A 22,945-nucleotide genomic window follows, 5' to 3' on the forward strand; every position below is an offset into this window, starting at 1 on the left:
AAATTGTGGTTCCTTCATTATGTCCTAATCCTAAGAATTCTAAGGAGAAATCATTGCATTCTTTGGATGTAGTTAGACCTTTGAAATATTATGTTGAAGCTACTAAGAATTTCCGAAAGACTTCTAGTCTATTTGTTATCTTTTCCGGTTCTAGGAAAGGTCAGAAGGCCTCTGCCATTTCTTTGGCATCTTGGTTGAAATCTTTAATTCATCATGCTTATGTCGAGTCGGGTAAAACTCCGCCTCAAAGGATTACAGCTCATTCTACTAGGTCAGTTTCTACTTCCTGGGCGTTTAGGAATGAAGCTTCGGTTGATCAGATTTGCAAAGCAGCAACTTGGTCTTCTTTGCATACTTTTACTAAATTCTACCATTTTGATGTGTTTTCTTCTTCTGAAGCTGTAGAAACGTACTTCAGGCAGCTGTTTCAGTTTGAATCTTCTGCTTATATTTTCAGTTTTTTTCTTTATAAGATTTAAACTTTATTTTTGGGTGTGGATTTTTTTCAGCGGAATTGACTGTCTTTATTTTATCCCTCTCTCTCGAGTGACTCTTGCGTGGAAGATCCACATCTTGGGTAGTCATTATCCCATACGTCACTAGCTCATGGACTCTTGCTAATTACATGAAAGAAAACATAATTTATGTAAGAACTTACCTGATAAATTAATTTATTTCATATTAGCAAGAGTCCATGAGGCCCACCCTTTTTTTTGTGGTGGTTATGATTTTTTTTTATATAAAGCACAATTATTCCAATTCCTTATATTTATGCTTCGCACTTTTTTCTTATCACCCCACTTCTTGGCTATTCTTTAAACTGATTTGTGGGTGTGGTGAGGGGTGTATTTATAGGCATTTTGAGGTTTGGGAAACTTTGCCCCTCCTGGTAGGAATGTATATCCCATACGTCACTAGCTCATGGACTCTTGCTAATATGAAAGAAATGAATTTATCAGGTAAGTTCTTACATAAATTATGTTTTTTTTTGTTTTGTTTTTTTTAATGCAATTTTTACATCTGACCATGGGGTCTTAATACCGAATTTAAGCAAAAATAAGTTAAATTGTTAATCCCTGTTTACATACAGATGATCCGTGTTCTTTAATAGTATTAGCCTATTAAATATATTTTTAAATAAACAGGACTTCCATGTTTTCCAAGCTTAATGTTTTTGTTTATGTATGAGTTTTAAAACTGTTTACTAAATTACTAATCTTGTTTTATTCATTTTCTTAGTATCCATGAAGCTAAATCATTCTGTAAAATTTTGTTCTAAAGTTACTTTCTCTGCAAACCAATTTGCCAAAATGTTTGTTTGAAATGTAAGCTAATAAGATTTTTTTTTTTTTTTTTTTTTTTTTTTTAACTAGACACATGTAGAATTTAAGTTCTTACTCAAGATGAAAAAGCTTGGACATTTATAGATATATATATATCCTATGTGCCCCCCCCCCCCCCATTCCACCACATACAAAGCACTATAAATTAAAGGGACATAATACCAGAATGTTGAAGCACTTAATAGTGATGCAGCATGGCTGTAAAAAGCTGACTAGAAAATATCACCTGAGCATCTCTATGTAAAAAGATATTTTCCCCAAAATGTCCTAAGTATTCACACCCCACTGTAAAGTGGACTTACAAGGGAGTGTGAAACTATCATGTGCAGGCACAGTCATGTTATTTTCCTATTCAGTTTTAGGACGTTTCCTGTGAAATCTCATAATTTCATAAGATCACAGCAATGCATGACCTCAGCACTGCTGAAAGTGATTGGCTATTGTGTTTTTATTTCTTCTTTTTTCAACCTTTAGCGTTACAGCTGCTCTAACTGTTTCACAGAGCACTTACTCTGGTGAGCTGAATACATTTTGAGGTAAAATATCTTCCCTTTTTACATAGAGACATTCATGTGATATTTTCATGTCAGCTTTTTACAGTTATGCTGCATCACTTTCAAGTCATTTAGTATAGGAGTATTATGTCCCATTAAGAATTTCCATTAGTTAGCATTGAATGACAACGTAAGCTTTTTGTATTTTTTTTTTTTTTTTTACCTCTTTCTTTATATTTTTCTACATATTCAAAATGTATACCAATGCTATAAAGTAAGCATATCTAATACCCTATTATGTCTGAAACAATTGATTGTTTGAAATTACATTACCGTTTTAAAGATTTGTCTTGCCTGCTTAGATACAGGTATACTTTTCTAATTATGCTTCATAATGCCTTTTTAAATAATGTAAATCCATCTCCTTTCCACATTTTATGTCAATCTTTTGGCCATTTAGAATAACTAAAGCTTCCTTTAACTCCTTGTTTTACAAGAGACTTGCCCCAGTCAAACACTTATAAGTCATTAGCGATGAGTCCGATTTTGGGGTTTCTTAAGGACTTAAATAACCAAGTGTGTATTTGTGTGTTTATGTATTCAGATGATCTACTTGGGTTCAGGCCTGTGCTGTGTTGGTGCGTTGGCTGGTCTTTCCACCCAAAGAACAGCTCGTCTCGGTAATACCCTGGGCATGATGGGAGTTGCTGGAGGAATTGCTGCCACTCTAGGAGCGCTTAAGCCAAGCCCAGAATTGCTTGCCCAGATGTCTGGGGCCATGGCACTTGGAGGCACCCTTGGTAAGTCCTTAAAGTTAATGTCAACTTTTTCATGAATGAGTGGCCGGTTTTTAAAAATACTAATAAAAACAGGGGCACTTTCATTCATGAAAGTTTACATTTCACCGGTTTTGTTAAAATACTTACCTTTTTCGTTTTGAAGCCGGAGAAACGATTCCCCCTGCTGTCGCTCGTCTCTTCTTACGTCAGCAATGACGAATACGGCATCCTCCAATCACAGCTTTCCCCCCAGGGGATTCATTGCCTGAGGCAACACCGTGATTGGAGGAAGCTGGATTCGTCAATGCTGACGTATGAAGTGACGAGCGGCAGGAGGGGGAATCGCTTCTACGGCTTTAAGAAGAAAAAGGTAAGTATTTTAACAAACCGGTGAAATTAAAACTTTCATGAATGAAAGTGCCCATGTTTTTAATAGTATTTTTAAAAACCGGGTACTCATTCTTGAAAGTTGACATTCACTTCAGTTAGTGCTTTAGGAAGTGCCATGATTAAAGGGATAGTAAACCCAAAAATGTTCTTTAGATTCAGACAGAACATACAATTTTAAACAACTTTCCAATTTACTTCTATTATCAAATTTTCTTCATTCTCTTGTTATCCATTGCTGAAAGAACAGCATTGCACTATTGGCAGCTAGATATATACATCTAGTTAGCCAAACACAAAAGGCATTTGTGTGCAGGCACCAATTAGCAGCAGCTCCCACTGGTGTATGATATGTGCATATTCTTTTTCAACAAGAGATACTAGAGAACAAAGCACATTTGAAAATAGAAGTAAATTTAAGTGTCTTAAAATGACATGCTCTATCTGAAAAATGCAAGTTTAATTTTGACTTTTCTACCCCTTTTATTAAACCTCTTCTATATTATCACATTATTTTATTGTTTGAACTGTCAGTATTTATACTTTGATGTGACAGTTATTTTAGATGGAACAAACATATCCATGCAATTGCAGCACGCATCCCTTGCTCTGAGGCATGTTGCTGACTTGTGTAAGGTGAAGAGTTGGAATTTCATGCCTATTCATGGTATGATCCCCAAAATCCTTTTATCTTCAAACAGCAACAACCAAGAATGCTAATCATTGTCAGTAAGGTTGTGTAAAGGGGATTCATAAGCACAGTTAACAAACCAAAGTCTACTTTTTAGCTTTACCACCACTGAATTTAGTGAATGTGCCTGAAAAATATTGGGCAATAAACTAGTAGCCAAAGAGAAATAGTCAGATTTTAAAGCACAGAAGTGGTCCCGTCTTGATCCTAGTACTATAGAAACGATATCAATTTTAGTAATGCTAAGTACTTGAAAAAAAAAAAAACTTTTTCAAACCAGTTACATTTTTTACCATTCTCGTGCAACACATCACAAATAGATCTGAGAGCTTAAGTATTGATAAAACAACTTACTGGCACTGTTAGACGGCTTTACATATGTGCCAGCATCATTTAAGTTAAAAGAGCCATTATAGTGTAGCACTAGTGACAACCCAGTGATTTGAGGTCACCATCCACATCCAGCCAAAAGTAGCAATGTGTCGCAGTTCCTAAGTGGTTTTCTAGTATGTTTAACCACTTTGTGGGGTTAAACACATAGTTGCACTCAGACATTTGTATTCTTATAAAATTCTCTAAAGGGTTAGAACTTTTCATTTTTGCATTATTATATTCTGTTAAACCCTTGCTTTATGCTGCAAACCAAACGTGTCAACTTAAAGGGTATTGAAACCCCACATTTTTCTCTTATAATTTAGGGTGTAAAATTTTAAACAAATTCCAAAATGTATTTCTATAATTTAAGTAGCTTAATTCTCTTGGTATCCTTCATTGACAAAATAGCAATGAACTACTGTGAGCTAGCTGAATTTGAGTGAGCCATGAACAGGAGTCATATTTGTTCAGCCGCTAATCAGCAGCTCTTGAGCCTACTAAGGTATTCTTTTCAACAATGGATACCAAAAGAACAAAACAAAATAGATAATAGAAGTAAATTGTAAACTTGCTTAAAATCACTTGCTATAGCTGAAACGTGAAACAAAAAAATGGGTTTTATATTCTTTTAGCAGATCAGCTATCCAGAAGCAATAACATATGACAAGTTCTCTAGTTCTTCCTTCTTGCCAAGCTCCTTTCTCAGTCTATTCCTGGATCATGCTAGCAACCTCTCGTATGCTTTAATGGAAAAATCCCCCTGTACCTGTTGCTCATTTGATTTTACCAGTATTAGATACATAAAAGATCAATAATAAAATGCTCCAATTTTCTAAAGCATTTCATTACTGCATTGGTAGCACAGAACTATGTGTTTGAGTGGGGTTTTATTTAAAAAAACAATATATTTGCTACTTTTGGGGGCAATGTTGGCACTTTTGGAAAATAAACCAGAGATCTGATCTATGGTTAATTTTCGGAGTGCTAATAACCTTCCACTTGTATTTATATAAATTAGCTCTCCACTGGTAATGTAGCCCAGTTAGTCAGCTATGGACAGTTAGTGCATTTCTACTCTGGAGCTGACTTTATTGACTGATCAGGGTGACATCTGTGCATACTGCCAGACACTGCTCCGCTCTATAAGGGAATTGCTGCTCCAGAGTGTTTTTAAGGAACACAGAAGACAAAATAAATTGTTGAAAGAGACTGTTCAATTTTCTTCTATTATAACATTTACTTTGTTCTTTTGGTATCCTTTGTTTAAAAGCATACCTAGGAAGGCTAAGTAGCAGCAGTACCCTAGAGAGAGTTATCTGGTGATGGTTGCTGCACATCTATACCTTGTTAATGGGTTTACGAGATGTGTGTGTGTGTGTGTGTATATATATATATATATATGTATGTGTGTGTGTGTGTGTGTGTGTATATATATATATATATATATATATATATATATATATATATATATATATATATATATATATATATATATATATATATATATATATATATATATATATATATATATATATATATAACCGCCTAGCTCACAGAAGTACATTGCTGCTCTGGATCTAACTTTAACTATGTGTTTAACCCATTTACATGGGTTTAAACACTATTATTTGAAAGCAGTAGTGCAGTAAAAATGCGCTCTTGCACTAGACAACGTTACATTACTGTTATTTTATGTCTATTTAAAGGTATATTCATATAACAGAAGTACTGATTTTAATATACAGTATTTAGGCACAGAGACCTCCAGTCTAAAACACTTATGAGTATCTCTTAACATATTTTACAGTAATTTTTTCTCACATACAGTTTCATAAGATCTTTTTCATGTAAAACTATGTTATGGTTGGCAGGTTTGGCGTTTGCCAGTAGCATTTAATATCATTTAGCATCTTCTTGAAAGGTAGGGGATTTTGCAATATAATACTTTTCAGTTCATATGAAACTTATTTTCCTCTGTATATAGGAAGGAATAGTTTAGTGAGATGTCAACTTTAAAGAGTAACCTGATTTAGCACTAAATATAACAGCTTGGATTGCCACGTAATAGTTTTAAATTAGATTTAACTTCAGAAAAATAGTTATTCTCTCTCTCTCTCTCTCCAACCTCCAGGTCTGACCATTGCCAAACGTATCCAGATTTCAGACCTACCCCAGCTAGTGGCTGCTTTCCACAGTCTGGTAGGTCTGGCTGCCGTCCTTACCTGTGTAGCCGAATACATGATTGAATATCCACACTTTGCAACAGACCCTGCAGCAAACCTCACCAAGATTGTGGCATACCTGGGAACCTACATAGGTGGCGTGACATTCAGCGGCTCCCTTATTGCTTATGGGAAACTGCAGGGTAAGTCTCACATGCCAGGGAAGTTTGGGTTTCTTTTACAATTTCATAGTTTACTTTTCATATTCTCCCCCCCCCCCCCCTTTTTGTGTTTTTAGTGCCAAGTTATTTTGTTTTAAACAAACAAGAATAAATACATGAACCTTGAGGCTTATTCCAAATAGACAACTGGATAGAATGAGTTGTTCTCCAGGTGTTCTAGATAAAGATGCCTGGGAACAATTTTCTCGTACATGTGTTTACGTTCTGGCGTTGCCTGTTTTTGTTTCTGAGTGGGTGTTCTGTCAGTATACAGGGTATAACTTGCATTCTGGCGCCACAGATTCCGACTCCCCTTTTTAGTTCTGCCACCCAGATTTGTAAGCCTTCTGAAACCTGCGTCTTAAAGGGAAATACGCAGGATATATATATATATATATATATATATATATATATATATATATATATATATATATATATATATATATATATATATAAATAATCTATAATCTCCTTAGTTTGCTATCTATTATTTCCTGAAATAACTAACATGTGTTTCCTTGAAGTCTATAATCTATGTTCCATTTAAAAAACTCTCAGGTTTCATATTTTTTTTTTTAAATATAAGTGAAAAAACAAATGGATAGCTTACGTTTGAAAGTCTATAAAATAGTTTATTAATTTTATGTATATAAAATATCTAGCAGGCTTTTCCTGTTTTTAAATACAACTGGCAATTTAAATGACTATTTTATGTGCAGAAACGCAAATTCCTGAAATATATATTAAAATAACAAACACAACAAACCTTTCCCCCTGTTTTTATAAATGTAACAGTTGGCATAAGATACACAGTATAATATAATATACTTAACATACTATTCTTACAGCCTTCCATTTTTTATGGATTGTTAAATTGGTTGAATAGTATTAACCTTACATGAGACGATTTATTCCCCTTTAAACAAATTTTGCCTTCTACAAGGAGCAACTTGGATTGCTCAGCATGTGCATCTCTGCAGCCAGCTTTGTCATTTACGACTGTGCTCATCGTATCCATTTGAATTGGCAATTGTTATGCCTGCACTTGAAATCTATAATAATAGAGTGACAATAACTGTAAATAATTTTTTTTGTGAGGCATAGATCATACTGAATATTCACAGTATAGATAATATATTTTGGTTTATATTATTTGGTCACATATATTTTCAAATGTGGTTCAACTTATATTAGAAGCATTTAGAAGTTTTTTTCTTTCTTTCCAAAAATGCTTTTATTTAAAAAAGAAAATGGTATTGATGACTTTAAAAAACAAAACGCTTATCTGCACATGCACAGTTAAAGTAACAGAAATTAAAATGCATGCATATTAGTAATATTTAACTGACCTCAAACACATTATTGTTTATAACCGAGTACAGCTTATCTCTACATGCAAGCTATGCACAGTGATACTATCTGTACACTCCTGGCAGTGCTTAGCCCAGAGAATACTGAACATAAGCAGCATTTACCCCATCTTCTAAATCTTCTTTTTTTATGTTTATATATTGAAGTAAATATATACTATACACACCCACAGGTAACCCATATCCCACTAAAATAAAACCTAGAATAGTGATAGGAGATTGATGCACTGGTTTAATAAAGGACCAGTAAATACAGTAGAGTTGCATGATAAAAAGACATAGCAATAGCACTTGGTCTGAACTTCAAATGATTAGTAGATTTTTTTTTTTCTTCTGACAAATTTAAGTTATGTCTATTTCCACTCCTCCTGTATCATGTAACAGCCATCAGCCAATTACAAATGCATATATGGTGACTCAAAAAGTGTAAAATACAAAAAGACTGCACAATTTGTTAATGGAAATAAATTAGAAAGTTGTAAAATTGCATGCTCCATCTGAATTAGGAAAGTTTATTTTTTGACTTGTTTCCCTTTTGCAAGATTAGGTAATAGGGGTTAAATAGTAGCTCAGGGACCATAGTCTTCTCTCCTCTGGAATAGGAAGGAATGTTCCCATTTTTCTTCCTAGTAGTTTGTTCTGCCTTTAATTAACCAATGATCTACATTTTTCCTCTTTATTCCCCTTTTCCTATTCATTCACTTCCCCTCACACACCTTGTGGCTTTAGTTATGCTGTGGGTCAAGTATAGAAATGAAGATTTTTGAGGAGACTTGACACTTTATCTTAATTAAAATTGATGCTGTGTATTGTCCTCCACTCAATGCACCTTTGTATCAGAAAATAATTTTGCAATGCATAATGTAGCTTTATTTCTTTCCTAAGACATGGAGAGTCCACAACGTCATTCCAATTACTAGTGGGAATATCACTCCTGGCCAGCAGGAGGAGGCAAAGAGCACCACAAAGCTGTTAAGTGTCACTACCCTACCCTTAATCCCCAGTCATTCTCTTTGCCATGTCAATGGAGGAGGTGAAGTTCGGTGTCTGAAGAAATTAATTCCTTTTTTGGATACTTTTCCCTGCAAGCAAGGATTTGGGTTTTGCTGAGTCCACGTCAATCTCTTCAGTAGAGTAGAGGTGGCTTTTAAGCAGTTTGGAAGTTGTGAGGTGGTTTTTACTTTGTTTCCTAACATATTGCAGCCCTAGTTATAGAAAGCCAGAGTTGGTTACTCTGTTCTTTCTTTTTCCACAGGTCTCTGTAAGGAGTATGTGTCCTTTTCACGCCTGGTGAGCTGTCTTCCTGCCGGACAGCTAGATTGCAGTTAAGTGCTTTTTGTCTTCTAGGTATCTAGAAAGTATCTTCTGCGGTATCTGCAGCATTATCTGCTTTTCCTATACAGTATTGGGGAAACGCAAGAGGAAACCTAAACATTTTTCAGATAGTAAGGTGTCTGTCCCATCTGCTGCTACGCAGGTTGCTCTCCCTTATAACTCTGAGGAGGAGGTTACCTCGATAGCTTCTGAGGGTGAAATCCTCATAAATATAAATCTTTTGCCTGAAGCTGAAGAAGTAAACTTCAGGTTTAAGCTTGAACACCTTTGTGTACTGTTAAAGGAGGTTTTGGCTACTTTGGACAACTGCGACTCGCCTGTTGTGGTCAACCCTAAAAGATCTAGAAAGCTTAACAAATATTAGGATGTTTCTTTCCTCTGTGGAAGTGTTTCCTGTTCCAGACTGTGTGACGGAGATTACACAGGAATGGGAGAAGCCAGGGATACCTTTCTCCCCATCTCGAGTCTTTAAAATTATGTTTCCTGTTGCTGACTCCATTTTAAGATTCATGGCGCTTGGTGCCTAAAGTAGATGGGGCTATTTCTATTTGGCTAAGAGAACTACGATTCCTATAGAGGATAGCTGTTCATTTAAGGATCCCATGGACAAGTAGCTGGAGGCTTATTTGAAAAAGATGTATGTTCATCAGGATCTTCAGTGGCAACCCACTGTTTGTATTGCCACAGTAGCAAGTGCAGCATCTTATTGGTGCTATGCCTTGTCTGAATCAATTTTACAAGAGACTCCGTTGGAGGAGATCCTAGATAGGAATAAGGCTCTCAAACTAGCCAATTCCTTTATTTCTGATATTAACTTGCAAGTTATTAGATTGGGAGCCAAGATGTCTGGTTTCACTGTCCTAGCCCGCAGGTCAGCTGATGTTGCCTCCAAGTCCAAGCTTCTGGCGCTTCCTTACAGGGGTAAAACCTTGTTTGGACCTGGGCTGGCAGAAATAATTTCTGATATTACGGGTAGAAAAGGGTCTTTTCTACCACAAGACAAGAAGAACAGTCTTAAAGGATGTCAAAGTAATTTTTGTTCCTTTCGCAACTTTATAGGTCAAAAGGCTTCCTCTACCTCTTCCAAACAGGAGCAGTCCAAGTCCACTTGGAAACCCAATCAGTCTTGGAACAAGGGGAAGCAATCAAAGAGTCTGTCAGCATGAATGGTCTGCCCCTGGTCGGGGGGGGGGGGGGAGACTTTCTCTTTTTCGTCAAGCGTGGATGCGAGATGTCCCAGATCCTTGGGTTGAGTATCTCAGAGTTACAAAATAGAATTCAAATCTTGCCCTCCCAGGGGCAAATTTCTCCTCTCAAGATTATCTGAAGACCAGGTAAAAAGAGAGGCATTCTTGAACTGTGTTCAGGACTTTTTCTCCCTGGGAGTGATTGTTCCAGTTCCACTAAAGGAACAGGGTCTAGGATTTTATTCGAATCTGTTTGTGGTTCCCAAGAAAAGCGGGAACTTTTCGACCCATTTTAGACCTGAAGTGCCTCAACAAATTTCTCAGGGTACCATCCTTAGAAATGAAAACCATTCCTTCCATTCTTCCCTTGGTTCAAGAGGGTCAATTCATGACGACCATAGACCTGAAGGACGCATATCTTTATGTTCCCATTCACCAGGATCATCACAAGTTCCTGAGATTCGCTTTTCTAGACAAGCACTTTCAGTTTGTGGATCTTCCGTCTTGGCCTTGCCACAGCTCCCAGAATTTTTTCAAAGGTTCTGGGGCTCTCTTGGCAGTGGTCAGGTCTCGGGGAATTGCAGTGGTGCCCTACCTGGACGACATATTGGTTCAGACGCCTTCTTTTCAACAAGCAAACTCTCATACAGAGAGCTTGTTGTCTTTTCTACGTTCCCATGGATGGAAAGTGAATCTGGAGAAGAGTTCCGTTCCAGCTACAAGGGTGGTTTTCTTAGGGACCATCATAAATTCCCTTTCTATGAAAATGTTTCTGACAGAGGTCAGAAAATCCAAAAAAAATCCAAATCTTCTTGCCTCTCTCTACAGTCTACTGTTCGGCCATCAATGGCTCTATGTATGGAGGTAATTGGTCTGATGGTCACTTCCATGGACATCATTCCCTTTGCTCGATTCCATTTGAGAGCTCTGCAATTATGCATGCTCAGACAATGGAACGGAGATCATTCAGATCTGTCTCAAAGGATAGATCTAGATCAGTCGACAAGAGACTCTTCTGTTGTGGCTTTCTCAGGGCACATGCTTCCGGCGAACTTCCTTGGTGATCGTGCCCATGGACGCCAGCCTGGGACTCGTTAAAGGCACAGGGACTATGGACTCGGGAGGAGTCTGCTCTCCCCATAAACATGTTGGAGTAGAGAGCAATTTATAATGCTCTGATGGCTTGGCCTCAGTTGTCCTTACCCCGGTTTATCAGGTTTCAATCAGACATTATTACCTCAGTGGCAAACATCAACCACCAGGGAGGAACTCGGAGTTCATTAGCCATGAAGGAGGTGTCTCCGATTATTCAGTGGGCGGAAGCTCACAATTTTTTGTCTATCTGCCATCCACATTCCAGGAGTGGACAACTGGGAGGCGAATTTCCTGAGCAGACAGACATTTCATCCCGGGGAGTGGGTTCTCCATCCGGAGGTGTTCTCCAGGTTAACCCTCAATTGGTCAGTGCCAGAGTTGGATCTGATGGCGGCAGAACCTAAGCTTCCAAGGTACGGTTCAAGGTCAAGAGATCCACAGGCAGCTTTGATAGATGCTCTGGCGGTTCCTTGGAGTTTCAATCTAGCATACCTGTTTCCTCCATTTGCGCTCCTTCCACAAGTCATTGCTCGTATCAAACAGGAGAGCGTGTCGGTAATTCTAATAGCTCCGGCATGGCCTTGCAGAATCTGGTATGCAGACCTGGTGAAGATGTCATCTCTTTCACCTTGGAGGTTACCTCTGAGGAAGGACTTTCTAACTCAGGGTCCATTCCTCCATCCAAATCTTGTTTCTCTGAAGCTGACTGCTTGGAGATTGAACACTTAGTTCTGACTAAGCGTGGGTTTTCTGAGTCGGTTAGTGAGACTAGGATTCAGGCCTGTCACTCAAAAAATTTACCATAAGTATGGCGTAAATACCTTTTTATTGGTGTGAATCTAAAGGCTACTCTTGGAGTAGGGTCAAGATTCCTAGGATTTTGTCTTTTTTCCAGGAAAGTCTGGAGAAAGGGTTTTCAGACAGTTCTCTGAAAGGTCATATTTCTGCATCACCTTTCCTTTTCATAAGCGTCTTGCAAATGTGCCAGATATTCATTCTTTTTGTCAAGCCTTGCTCAGAATCAGGCCTGCGTTTTAAACCTGTTGCTCCTCCTTTGTGCTTCAATCTTGTTCTTAAAGTTTTGCAGCAGGCTCTTTTTGAGCCAATGCATTCCATAGATGTTAAGCTGTTATCTTGGAAAATTTTGTTTCTTATTGCTATTTCTTCTGCTTGGAGAGTTTCAGAACTCTCGGCTTTGCAGTGTGATCCCCCTTATCTTTCATGCTAATAAGGCGGTTCTTCGTACTAAATTGGGGTTTCTCCCTAAAGTGGTTTCTGATAGAAATATTAATCAGGAAATTGTTGTTCCTTCTCTATGTCCTATCCTACTTCTCATAAGGAGCGTCTGTTGCACAACTTGCTCTAAAATTCAACCCTCAAGCGACTAAGGATTTTCACCAGTCTTCTGCCCTGTTTGTTTGTTTCTCAGGGAAGCGTAAGGGTCAGAAGGCTACTGCTAATTCTCTTTCCCTCTGGTTGACAAGAATGATTCGTTTTGCTTATGAGACTGCTGGACAGCAGCCTCCTGAGAGAATTACAGCTCATTCAACTAGGACTGTCTCCTCTTGGGCTTTCAAAAATGAAGCTTCTGCGTAACAGATTTGCAAGGCTGCAACTTGGTCCTCTCGTCATACTTTTTCCAAATGTGATACTTTTGCCTCGGCTGAGGACTCTTTTCGGAAGAAGGGTTCTTCAAGCGGTGGTGCCTTCTGTTTAGGTCTGCCTGTTTTGTTTTCCCTCCCTATTCATTCTGTGTCCTCTAGCTTGGGTATTGGTCCCCACTCCCAGACAGTCATTTCTCCAACATAGGTGTGTCAGGTCCACGGCGTCATCCTTACTTGTGGGATATTCTCCTCCCCAACAGGAAATGGCAAAGAGCCCAGCAAAGCTGGTCACATGATCCCTCCTAGGCTCCGCCTACCCCAGTCATTCTCTTTGCCGTTGTACAGGCAACATCTCCACGGAGATGGCTTAGAGTTTTTTAGTGTTTAACTGTAGTTTTTATTATTCAATCAAGAGTTTGTTATTTTAAAATAGTGCTGGTATGTACTATTTACTCTGAAACAGAAAAGAGATGAAGATTTCTGTTTGTAAGAGGAAAATGATTTTAGCAACCGTTACTAAAATCCATGGCTGTTCCACACAGGACTGTTGAGAGGAATTAACTTCAGTTGGGGGAACAGTGAGCAGTCTTTTGCTGCTTGAGGTATGACACATTCTAACAAGACGAAGTAATGCTGGAAGCTGTCATTTTCCCTATGGGATCCGGTAAGCCATGTTTATTCAGAAAGTAAATAAGGGCTTCACAAGGGCTTATTATGACTGTAGACTTTTTCTGGGCTAAATCGATTCATATATTACACATATTTAGCCTTGAGGAATCATTTAATCTGGGTATTTTGGTAAAATAATATCGGCAGGCACTGTTTTAGACACCTTATTCTTTAGGGGCTTTCCCTAATCATAGGCAGAGCCTCATTTTCGCGCCGGTATTGCGCACTTGTTTTTGAGAGGCATGACATGCAGTCGCATGTGTGAGGAGCTCTGATACATAGAAAAGACTTTCTGAAGGCATCATTTGGTATCGTATTCCCCTTTGGGCTTGGTTGGGTCTCAGCAAAGCAGATACCAGGGACTGTAAAGGGGTTAAAGTTAAAAACGGCTCCGGTTCCGTTATTTTAAGGGTTAAAGCTTCCAAATTTGGTGTGCAATACTTTTAAGGCTTTAAGACACTGTGGTGAAATTTTGGTGAATTTTGAACAATTCCTTCATACTTTTTCGCGATTGCAGTATTAAAGTGTGTTCAGTTTAAAATTTAAAGTGACAGTAACGGTTTTATTTTAAAACGTTTTTTGTACTTTGTTATCAAGTTTATGCCTGTTTAACATGTCTGAACTACCAGATAGACTGTGTTCTGAATGTGGGGAAGCCAGGGTTCCTTCTCATTTAAATAAATGTGATTTATGTGACACTGAAAATGATGCCCAAGATGATTCCTCAAGTGAGGGGAGTAAGCATGGTACTGCATCATTCCCTCCTTCGTCTACACGAGTCTTGCCCACTCAGGAGGCCCCTAGTACATCTAGCGCGCCAATACTCCTTACTATGCAACAATTAACGGCTGTAATGGATAATTCTATCAAAAACATTTTAGCCAAAATGCCCACTTATCAGCGTAAGCGCGACTGCTCTGTTTTAGATACTGAAGAGCATGAGGACGCTGATGATAATGGTTCTGAAATGCCCCTACACCAGTCTGAGGGGGCCAGGGAGGTTTTGTCTGAGGGAGAAATTTCAGATTCAGGGAAAATTTCTCAACAAGCTGAACCCGATGTGATTACATTTAAATTTAAGTTGGAACATCTCCGCGCTCTGCTTAAGGAGGTATTATCCACTCTGGATGATTGTGAGAATTTGATCATCCCAGAGAAACTATGTAAAATGGACAAGTTCCTAGAGGTCCCGGGGCTCCCAGAAGCTTTTCCTATACCCAAGCGGGTGGCGGACATTGTAAATAAAGAATGGGAAAGGCCCGGTATAACTTTCGTCCCTCCCCCCATATTTAAAAAATTGTTTCCTATGGTCGACCCCAGAAAGGACTTATGGCAGACAGTCCCCAAGGTCGAGGGAGTGGTTTCTACTTTAAACAAACGCACCACTATACCCATAGAAGATAGTTGTGCTTTCAAAGATCCTATGGATAAAAAATTAGAAAGTTTGCTTAAAAAGATGTTTGTTCAGCAAGGTTACCTTCTACAACCAATTTCATGCATTGTCCCTGTCACTACAGCCGCGTGTTTCTGGTTCGATGAACTAGTTAAGGCGATCGATAGTGATTCTCCTCCTTATGAGGAGATTATGGACAGAATCCGTGCTCTCAAATTGGCTAATTCTTTCACCCTAGACGCCACTTTGCAATTGGCTAGGTTAGCGGCGAAAAATTCTGGGTTTGCTATTGTGGCGCGCAGAGCGCTTTGGTTGAAATCTTGGTCAGCGGATGCGTCTTCCAAGAACAAACTACTTAACATTCCTTTCAAGGGGAAAACGCTGTTTGGCCCTGACTTGAAAGAGATTATCTCTGATATCACTGGGGGTAAGGGCCACGCCCTTCCTCAGGATAGGTCTTTCAAGGCCAAAAATAAACCTAATTTTCGTCCCTTTCGTAGAAACGGACCAGCCCCAAGTGCTACGTCCTCTAAACAAGAGGGTAATACTTCTCAAGCCAAGCCAGCCTGGAGACCAATGCAAGGCTGGAACAAGGGAAAGCAGGCCAAGAAACCTGCCACTGCTACCAAGACAGCATGAAATGTTGGCCCCCGATCCGGGATCGGATCTGGTGGGGGGCAGACTCTCTCTCTTCGCTCAGGCTTGGGCAAGAGATGTTCTGGATCCTTGGGCACTAGAAATAGTCTCCCAAGGTTATCTTCTGGAATTCAAGGGGCTTCCCCCAAGGGGGAGGTTCCACAGGTCTCAATTGTCTTCAGACCACATAAAAAGACAGGCATTCTTGCATTGGGTAGAAGACCTGCTAAAAATGGGAGTGATTCATCCTGTTCCATTAGGAGAACAAGGGATGGGGTTCTACTCCAATCTGTTCATAGTTCCCAAAAAAGAGGGAACGTTCAGACCAATCTTAGATCTCAAGATCTTAAACAAGTTTCTCAAGGTTCCATCGTTCAAGATGGAAACCATTCGAACAATTCTTCCTTCCATCCAGGAAGGTCAATTCATGACCACGGTGGATTTAAAGGATGCGTATCTACATATTCCTATCCACAAGGAACATCATCGGTTCCTAAGGTTCGCATTCCTGGACAAGCATTACCAGTTCGTGGCGCTTCCTTTCGGATTAGCCACTGCTCCAAGGATTTTCACAAAGGTACTAGGGTCCCTTCTAGCGGTGCTAAGACCAAGGGGCATTGCAGTAGTACCTTACTTGGACGACATTCTGATTCAAGCGTCGTCCCTTCCTCAAGCAAAGGCTCACACGGACATAGTCCTGGCCTTTCTCAGATCTCACGGATGGAAAGTGAACGTGGAAAAGAGTTCTCTATCTCCGTCGACAAGGGTTCCCTTCTTGGGAACAATAATAGACTCCTTAGAAATGAGGATTTTTCTGACAGAGGCCAGAAAAACAAAACTTCTAAACTCTTGTCGGACACTTCATTCCGTTCCTCTTCCTTCCATAGCGCAGTGCATGGAAGTAATAGGTTTGATGGTAGCGGCAATGGACATAGTTCCTTTTGCGCGCATTCATCTAAGACCATTTCAACTGTGCATGCTCAGTCAGTGGAATGGGGACTATACAGACTTGTCTCCGAAGATACAAGTAAATCAGAGGACCAGAGACTCACTCCGTTGGTGGCTGTCCCTGGACAACCTGTCACAAGGGATGACCTTCCGCAGACCAGAGTGGGTCATTGTCACGACCGACGCCAGTCTGATGGGCTGGGGCGCGGTCTGGGGATCCCTGAAAGCTCAGGGTCTTTGGTCTCGGGAAGAATCTCTTCTACCGATAAATATTCTGGAACTGAGAGCGATATTCAATGCTCTCAAGGCTTGGCCTCAACTAGCGAAGGCCAAGTTCATACGGTTTCAATCAGACAACATGACGACTGTTGCGTACATCAACCATCAGGGGGGAACAAGGAGTTCCCTGGCGATGGAAGAAGTGACCGAAATCATTCAATGGGCGGAGACTCGCTCCTGCCACCTGTCTGCAATCCACATCCCAGGAGTGGAAACTTGGGAAGCGGATTTTCTGATTCGTCAGACATTGCATCCGGGGGTGTGGGAACTCCATCCGGAAATCTTTGCCCAAATCACTCAACTGTGGGGCATTCCAGACATGGATCTGATGGCCTCTCGTCAGAACTTCAAGGTTCCTTGCTACGGGTCCAGATCCAGGGATCCCAAGGCGACTCTAGTAGATGCACTAGTAGCACCTTGGACCTTCAACCTAGCTTATGTATTCCCGCCGTTTCCTCTCATCCCCAGGCTGGTAGCCAGGATCAATCAGGAGAGGGCGTAGGTGATCTTGATAGCTCCTGCGTAACCACGCAGGACTTGGTAGGCAGATCTGGTGAATATGTCATCGGCTCCACCATGGAAGCTACCTTTGAGACGAGACCTTCTTGTTCAAGGTCCGTTCGAACATCCGAATCTGGTCCTACTCCAGCTGACTGCTTGGAGATTGAACGCTTGATCTTATCAAAGCGAGGGTTCTCAGATTCTATTATTGATACTCTTGTTCAGGCCAGAAAGCCTGTAACTAGAAAAATTTACCACAAAATATGGAAAAAATATATCTGTTGGTGTGAATCTAAAGGATTCCCTTGGGACAAGGTAAAGATTCCTAGGATTCTATCCTTTCTTCAAGAAGGATTGGAGAAAGGATTATCTGCAAGTTCCTTGAAGGGACAGATTTCTGCCTTGTCTGTGTTACTTCACAAAGAGCTGGCAGCTGTGCCAGATGTTCAAGCCTTTGTTCAGGCTCTGGTTAGAATCAAGCCTGTTTACAAACCTTTGACTCCTCCTTGGAGTCTCAACTTAGTTCTTTCAGTTCTTCAGGGGGTTCCGTTTGAACCCTTACATTCCGTTGATATTAAGTTATCTTGGAAAGTTTTGTTTTTGGCTGCAATTTCTTCCGCTAGAAGAGTTTCAGAATTATCTGCTCTGCAGTGTTCTCCTCCTTATCTGGTGTTCCATGCAGATAAGGTGGTTTTTACGTACTAAGCCTGGTTTTCTTCCAAAAGTTGTTTCTAACAAAAACATTAACCAGGAGATAGTCGTGCCTTCTTTGTGTCCGAAACCAGTTTCGAAGAAGGAACGTTTGTTGCACAATTTGGATGTTGTTCGCGCTCTAAAATTCTATTTAGATGCTACAAAGGATTTTAGACAAACATCTTCCTTGTTTGTTGTTTATTCTGGTAACAGGAGAGGTCAAAAAGCAACTTCTACCTCTCTCTCTTTTTGGATTAAAAGCATCATCAGATTGGCTTACGAGACTGCCGGACGGCAGCCTCCTGAAAGAATCACAGCTCATTCCACTAGGGCTGTGGCTTCCACATGGGCCTTCAAGAACGAGGCTTCTGTTGATCAGATATGTAGGGCAGCGACTTGGTCTTCACTGCACACTTTTACCAAATTTTACAAGTTTGATACTTTTGCTTCTTCTGAGGCTATTTTTTGGGAGAAAGGTTTTGCAAGCCGTGGTGCCTTCCATTTAGGTGACCTGATTTGCTCCCTCCCTTCATCCGTGTCCTAAAGCTTTGGTATTGGTTCCCACAAGTAAGGATGACGCCGTGGACCGGACACACCTATGTTGGAGAAAACAGAATTTATGTTTACCTGATAAATTACTTTCTCCAACGGTGTGTCCGGTCCACGGCCCGCCCTGGTTTTTTAATCAGGTCTGATAATTTATTTTCTTTAACTACAGTCACCACGGTATCATATGGTTTCTCCTATGCAAATATTCCTCCTTAACGTCGGTCGAATGACTGGGGTAGGCCGAGCCTAGGAGGGATCATGTGACCAGCTTTGCTGGGCTCTTTGCAATTTCCTGTTGGGGAAGAGAATATCCCACAAGTAAGGATGACGCCGTGGACCGGACACACCGTTGGAGAAAGTAATTTATCAGGTAAACATAAATTCTGTTTTTTAATCAGGTCTGATAATTTATTTTCTTTAACTACAGTCACCACGGTATCATATGGTTTCTCCTATGCAAATATTCCTCCTTAACGTCGGTCGAATGACTGGGGTAGGCGGAGCCTAGGAGGGATCATGTGACCAGCTTTGCTGGGCTCTTTGCCATTTCCTGTTGGGGAGGAGAATATCCCACAAGTAAGGATGACGCCGTGGACCGGACACACCGTTGGAGAAAGTAATTTATCAGGTAAACATAAATTCTGTTTTTTGACTAAACTTCAGGCACCTCTACACCTTTGTGTTATTCCTTTTTTTCCTTCTTAGCTGCTAACAAAGCCCACGGCATAAAACATTTTTTGACACCTCTTAGCCAATAGCCGTGCTGTAAATTCGGCTCCCAAAGGCGCCAAGCCGGATTTACCGCACAGCTATTGGCTAAGAGGTGAAAATGTCCCCTCTCTAGCAAAACAGCGATCTGCCATAGCAGCTCAGAGCGGCGATGCTTGAAACCAATAAAGGAGCTTTCTACATGAAGTATCTTATACTTAATGAATGAAAGTCCCCTTTATTTGTTTCAATAGTCAATCCTAGCATTTCAAAAAGGCTAGGATTGACTTTCACTTTAAGTCAAAATTAAGCTTTCATGAATCAGAGCAGACTATTTTAAACAACTTTCCAATTCACATCCTTTATTGAAATATGCACACTTTGAGGCACCGGCTCCTACTGAGAATGTGTGTAAGATTGACAAAATATACGTAAATGCATTTTGTGATTGGCTGATGGCTGTCATATGATACAGTAAAAAAAAAACTATCTTTAAAATTTGGCAGAAATAAATCTACTCATGTGAAATTCAAACTAAGTGATTTTGCATTGTCGATTTATTATGCATTTGATTGTTATTCTATTGTGTTTAGCTGTCCTTTAAAGCAGGGTTCTTTAAACGTTTTTTCCCAAGACCCAGTGCAACAATACCACATACCTTTGCAACCCTATTTTTGGTCTGAACATGTCTGAAGTAATACAGCTGTACAAAATAGCTGCAATTTTTAGCAAAGTGACTAAAATGTGGATGCGACCAATGGTTTGAAGAGGACCATTTAATACAGTAGAATGTCATAATCAAAGACACTGCAATTGCACTTATTCTGAAGTTTACATGAGCAGTAGATTTACCCCCCCTAACATTCCAAAATTTGTCGGCCCCCTGTATCACGTGACCGCTAGCCAATCAGACTCATATACGTATACACTGTGGGCTCTTGCACACTCTCAGTAGGAGCTGGTTCTTTATAAAGTGTGCATATAAAAGACTGTTTTTTTTAATGTAACATAAATAAATACAAATGTTATTTTTAAAACGTACATGTGGAATCTTGAATATTGGTAGTGATACATGCTCTTAGCATTAAAATATATCCATGTAAGTAAAATTTTTATGGCAAACTAATCACATCAATCCAAGAAAAAAAAAGAATAATAAATCCTGAGACCACACGTGGAAAGAAAGTTAACATAATACACATCTTGCTAAAGTCGTTTTAGTTATTCATTAAGTCATATATTTGTATGTGCATTAATCTGTATTTGATACTCGCTTTAAGGAGTAATATGCCTAACGCAATTGCTCATCATGCAGATGATGCACATCTGCTAACTATTTAACTTGGATGTTTTCTGAAAGTACTATTAATGAGACAAATATAAATGAGCTGGTTGTTTTCTTCAAAGAAATAGTGTATCCAATGAAGACAATTAGCAGCTGATCCTTTTAAGTACTGGGACAACGACAGATTATCAGGTTTCTGTCTCTGCTCTGAGTGTTCCCACGTGTGTGTTGGAAGCTCCTAGAAATAACAAGCTGGAACTTTAATGGTGCATTTACAGGTAAAAGTTGCTATTAGCAAGATTTTTGAACCTATTTGGTATCTGGATTTTGATGGTCTCACACTGCGAGTCTTCCTGTCTCCTCACTTGTATCAGGGTGCACTGTATTTAATAAGATGTACGCTTTTATTCTGATTGCAAAAAATAGGTGAATAGCCTACAACGTGGTTATTTCTCTGACGAAGTAGTGTTCCACCAGTTCACTAGTGAACTTGCGTAACCTATGATGTTGTTGGAAATGGAATGGTCCCACAACTTTCTAAACTCATTTCCTACCTGTACAGTGAGTTGCCTGTTGGGACTATTTACAGCTAAAAGATATTTATTAGAGAGTTATGCTTTCCTGGTCCAGGAAGGACAATGAAGCTTGAGACTGGAATGCTATTAGATGCTAATAGAAACAGATGCGTGTTCGTTGTATATGGCAGCAAACCCAATTTAAGTTTAATAGTTTTTTTGCTCTTTGCAATTTTTACTAAAAAAAAAAAAAAAAAAAAAAAAAAGATTTATTTTTGCTTTATTGCAAACCCTCTTACTCAATGTCTCTCTTTTTATCTTTTTGGTCGGTCTGCCTGCCTGTCTGGGTGGGTGGGTCGGTCGGCCTGCCTGTCTGGGTGGGTCGGTCGGCCTGCCTGTCTGGGTGGGTGGGTCGGCCTGCCTGTCTGGGTGGGTCGGTCGGCCTGCCTGTCTGGGTGGGTCGGTCGGCCTGCCTGTCTGGGTGGGTCAGTCTGGGTGGGTCGGTCTGCCTGCCTGTCTGGGTGGGTCGGTCTGCCTGCCTGTCTGGGTGGGTCGGTCTGCCTGCCTGCCTGGGTGGGTCGGTCTGCCTGCCTGCCTGGGTGGGTCGGCCTGCCTGCCTGCCTGGGTGGGTCGGCCTGCCTGCCTGCCTGGGTGGGTCGGCCTGCCTGCCTGCCTGGGTGGGTCTGCCTGCCTGCCTGGGTGGGTCGGCCTGCCTGCCTGCCTGGGTCGGCCTGCCTGCCTGTCTGGGTGGGTCGGCCTGCCTGCCTGTCTGGGTGGGTCGGCCTGCCTGCCTGTCTGGGTGGGTCGGCCTGCCTGCCTGCCTGGGTGGGTCGGCCTGCCTGGGTGGGTCGGCCTGTTTCGGTCATTAATACTTTGATTCAGGCATGTAATCCTGTTACTAGATCTACCATAAGATATGGCGTAAATATCTTTATTGGTGCGAATCCAAGGGCTACTCATGGAGTAGAGTTAGGATTCCCAGGATTCTGTCTTTTCTCCAAGAAGGATTAGAGAAAGTGTTATCAGTGAGTTTCTTAAAGGTACAAATATCTGCTTTGTCAATTTTACTACACAAACGTTTGGCAGATGTTCCAGACGTTTAGTCTTTTTGTCAGGCTCTAACCAGAATCAAGCCTGTGTTTAGACCAATTGCTCCACCCTGGAGTTTGAATTTAGTTCTTAATGTTCTTCAAGGGGTTCCGTTTTTGAACCCATGCATTCCATAGATATTAAGTTGTTATCTTGGAAGGTTTTGTTTTTGGTTGCTATTTCTTCTGCTCGTAGAGTTTCTGAGCTTTCAGCGTTACAATGTGACTCGCCTTATCTTATCTTCCATTCTGATAAGGTGGTTTTACGTACCAAACCTGGTTTCCTTCCTAAGGTTGTTTCTAATAAGAATATTAATCAGGAAATTGTTGTTCCTTCATTATGTCCTAATCCTTCTTCTAAGAAGGAGCGTCTGTTGCATAACTTGGACGTGGTCCGTGCCCTGAAGTTTTACTTGCAGACGACTAAGGAATTTCGACAATCATCTTCATTATTTGTTGTTTTTTCTGGAAAGCGTATGGGCCAGAAAGCTACGGCTACCTCTTTCTTTTTCGCTGAAGAGTATCATCTGTCTGGCATATGAGACTGCTGGACAGCAGCCTCCTGAAAGAATTACGGCTCATTCTACTAGGGCTGTGGCTTCCTCATGGGCATTTAAAAACAATGCTTCTGTTGAACA

The 22,945-nt window shown here is 40.3% G+C and overlaps 1 protein-coding gene across 1 annotated transcript in view; it reads left to right on the forward strand.

The window, feature by feature from the left end:
• NNT (nicotinamide nucleotide transhydrogenase) overlaps positions 1-22,945 on the forward strand; it is a 441,005-nt gene that overhangs the window by 289,844 nt on the left and 128,216 nt on the right. Inside the window, exons 14-15 of the mRNA XM_053701258.1 lie at positions 2,442-2,637; positions 6,201-6,434. Coding sequence (XP_053557233.1) covers positions 2,442-2,637; positions 6,201-6,434 — 430 coding nt within the window. The remainder of the gene's footprint in view (positions 1-2,441; positions 2,638-6,200; positions 6,435-22,945) is intronic.

Source organism: Bombina bombina, chromosome 2, assembly GCF_027579735.1.
Source record: "Bombina bombina isolate aBomBom1 chromosome 2, aBomBom1.pri, whole genome shotgun sequence".
Classification (NCBI taxonomy): domain Eukaryota; kingdom Metazoa; phylum Chordata; class Amphibia; order Anura; family Bombinatoridae; genus Bombina; species Bombina bombina.